Genomic DNA, 2,775 nt, shown 5'->3' with positions numbered 1-2,775 from the left:
GTCCCCTTCCCCCCCCTTCTCCGAGCCTCCCCCTCCCCCGCCCCCCTCCCTGCCTGCCTTCCGGCCCTTCGGCCCTTTCGCCGGGCCTCCCCAGCCCCGCTCCTTCCCCAACCCCGTCCCCACTCCCCAAGATCCTGGCGCCCCAGCCGCAGGGACTGTGCCTCCGCGAGCCGCGATGTGTGTCCTCTCAGAGCCTGTGGGCCTCCCTGCCCTCCGTTTCCTCCTCACAGGCCCCCACCTCCGTCAGAATGACGCTGGACGTGGGACCCGAGGATGAGCTGCCCGACTGGGCCGCGGCCAAGGAGTTTTACCAGAAGTACGACCCTAAGGACGTCATCGGCAGGTGAGGCCGCGGCGGGGGCGCGGAGTCCGGGGTGGGTCCTGGCGGGACGGTGCTGAACGGGGTAGGTCAGTGCTCCGCTTGGTGGCGAGACTCGTATTCTGGGCCAACCCCGTTTTCCACCAACTCATGGATGTGTTCAAACAGTTGAATTACCTGCTGGGTGCCAGGCACAAAGCTAAACAGAAGGGGAAGGTGAGGTGCGTGTGCCCCGGCGGTGCTCCCAGCGAAAGAGACACAGGCACATTCAGAAAGGGTCGGCTGTGAAGAGTGCTGGGGCCAGAGCCACAGCTCCCGGCGGTGGGATCGGGCCCGAGGACGGTGCGAGCTCAGCGGCGGGGACGAGAAGGCCGTGCACAGTGTGCTCGGTGCGCTGTGCGAGGCGCCGGGCATACCGGACCCACAGGTTTCTGTTCTGGAAACTATAGTTGTAGAGACAGACAGACAATAAACACAAAACAGGAGGAAGATCAACGTGCTGTGGAGACGGCGGTAATGGCACGAGGGTCATTAGTGAGCTGAGACTTGAAGGATGGGAACGAACAGGGCATGAGTCAGGTAAGCTACAGTCCAGGAGAGGGAACAGTGAGTGCAAAGGCTCATGGTGGGAAAGGGCCTCCGCAAGCGATAGATAGAAGAGCATAGTGGCTAGAAATAAACAAAGTAGGAAATTAAATTGGAGAAGTAAATGGAGGTTGGGTTATGTAAGGTCTGAGGCCATGATAAGGAATTTAAATTTTAGCCTTAGCCGGTTTGGCTCAGTGGATAGAGCGTCAGCCTGCGGACTGTAGGGTCCCAGGTTTAATTCCTGGCCAGGGCACATGCCTGGGTTGTGGGCTCGATACCCAGTAGGGGGCGTGCAGGAGGCAGCCGATCAATGATTCTCATCATTGATGTTTCTAACTCTCTGTCCTTCCCCCTTCCTCTCTGAAATCAATAAAAATATATTTGTAAAAAAAGGAATTTAAATTTTAGTGAAACTGGTCATTTCGAACAACGTAGTAACCTGAACTGATTTACATTTCTGTGATTTGGGAGCTAGGAACTTACCCTTTCTACGCCTCAATTGTGTGTGTGTGTGTGTGTGTGTGTGTGTGTGTTTAATAGATTTTTCTTGATTTCAGAGAGGAAGGGAGAGAGAGAGAGAGATAAACAGATAAACATTAATGATGAGAGAGAATCATTGATGGGCTGTTTCCTGCACACCCCACAGGGGATTGAGCCCGCAACCCAGGCATGTGCCCTAACCAAAAATTGAGCCATGATTTCCTGGTTCATAGGTCAATGCTCAACCACTGAGCTATGCCAGCCATGCCATCTCAGTTTCTTAATTGTAAATTGGGAATAAAAATAAATCCTACTTTGTAGGTTGCTGTGAGGATGAAAAGAGTTAATATGATACTTTTAGAACACTTTCAGGCACTTGGTAAGTGCTCAATACAGGTGTGTTAATTACAGTTTTAAAAGATCATTCTGGCTCTTGTGTAGAGAGTGGAAGAGGAGGCGGGCAGGAATGGAAGCATAGAGACCAGTTATGAAGCTGTTGATTCATTTAGGCTAGTGATGGTGGTAGGTTAAGACTGGAGTGGGGGTGATAAAGATGGAAAGAAATGGATAGTTTTAGGTGATGACTTGATACAGTTTCCTAAAGGACTGGATATGACCATGAGGGATAAATAGAAGATAGAAGAAACGTAAAAGAACAATCTCTAAGGTTTGGATTTGAGCACTTGAGTACCATTTATTGAAAGAGAAGATGGGAGGATCAGATTATTGGGACAGGTAAGCAAGTCAAGAATTCCATTTTTTTTTGCCCTGGCTGGTTTGGCTCAGTGGATAGAGCATCAGCCTGTGGACTGAAAGGTTCTGAGTTCGATTATGGTCAAGGGTTTTTAAAGAATACCATTTTGGAAATGTTGACTTTGAGATACACAACTGGAGCTGTCAAGTGGGTCTTTGAGTCTGGAACTAAAGGGAGAGGGCTGGGCTAAAGCTATAAATTTGGGAGGCGTCAGTGTATAGATAGTAGTTGGCGAGAGAATATAGACAGAGAAGTGAAAGTGGCGTGGGCTTAGGCTCTGGGATGTATTATGGGTTAGAGAAGGAGGAGCCAGCAAGGGAGACCAAGGAGATGTCATCTGTGAGCTACAAAGAACCACAAGAAGAATGTGCTTCTGCAAGCTTGGCGTGGTCTGCTGCGATAGTGCTGCTGAGGCCCTACTGGTGTGGCCCAGTGGTTGAGGATTGACCTATGAACCAGGAGGTCACGGTTTGATTCCCAGATTCCCAGTCAGGGCACATGCCCGGGTTGCGGGCTCGATCCCCAGTGGGGCATGTGCAGGAGGCAGCCGATCAATAATTCTCATCATTGATGTTTCTATCTCCCTCTCTCCCTCTCCCTTCCTCTCTGAAATATACATACATAACATACATAC

The 2,775-nt window shown here is 50.7% G+C and overlaps 1 protein-coding gene across 2 annotated transcripts in view; it reads left to right on the top strand.

Annotated features, from left to right (window-relative positions):
- The first annotated feature begins 79 nt into the window (after positions 1-79).
- Positions 80-2,775, top strand: part of PHKG2 (phosphorylase kinase, gamma 2 (testis)) — an 11,299-nt gene continuing 8,603 nt past the window's right edge. The window contains exon 1 of one of the 2 annotated variants that reach the window (XM_006774084.2): positions 80-343. In XM_006774084.2, the coding sequence (XP_006774147.1) occupies positions 249-343 (95 nt within the window). In that variant the 5' untranslated portion in view covers positions 80-248. Of the gene's footprint in view, positions 344-786; positions 899-2,775 lie in introns of those variants that run through there. The other variant, XM_015570690.1, reaches the window with a different exon arrangement.

This window comes from Myotis davidii, unplaced genomic scaffold, assembly GCF_000327345.1.
Source record: "Myotis davidii unplaced genomic scaffold, ASM32734v1 scaffold1047, whole genome shotgun sequence".
NCBI classification, from domain to species: domain Eukaryota; kingdom Metazoa; phylum Chordata; class Mammalia; order Chiroptera; family Vespertilionidae; genus Myotis; species Myotis davidii.
The sequence above is the reverse complement of the archived record's forward strand: the minus strand, read 5'-3'. Positions and strand labels throughout refer to the sequence as shown.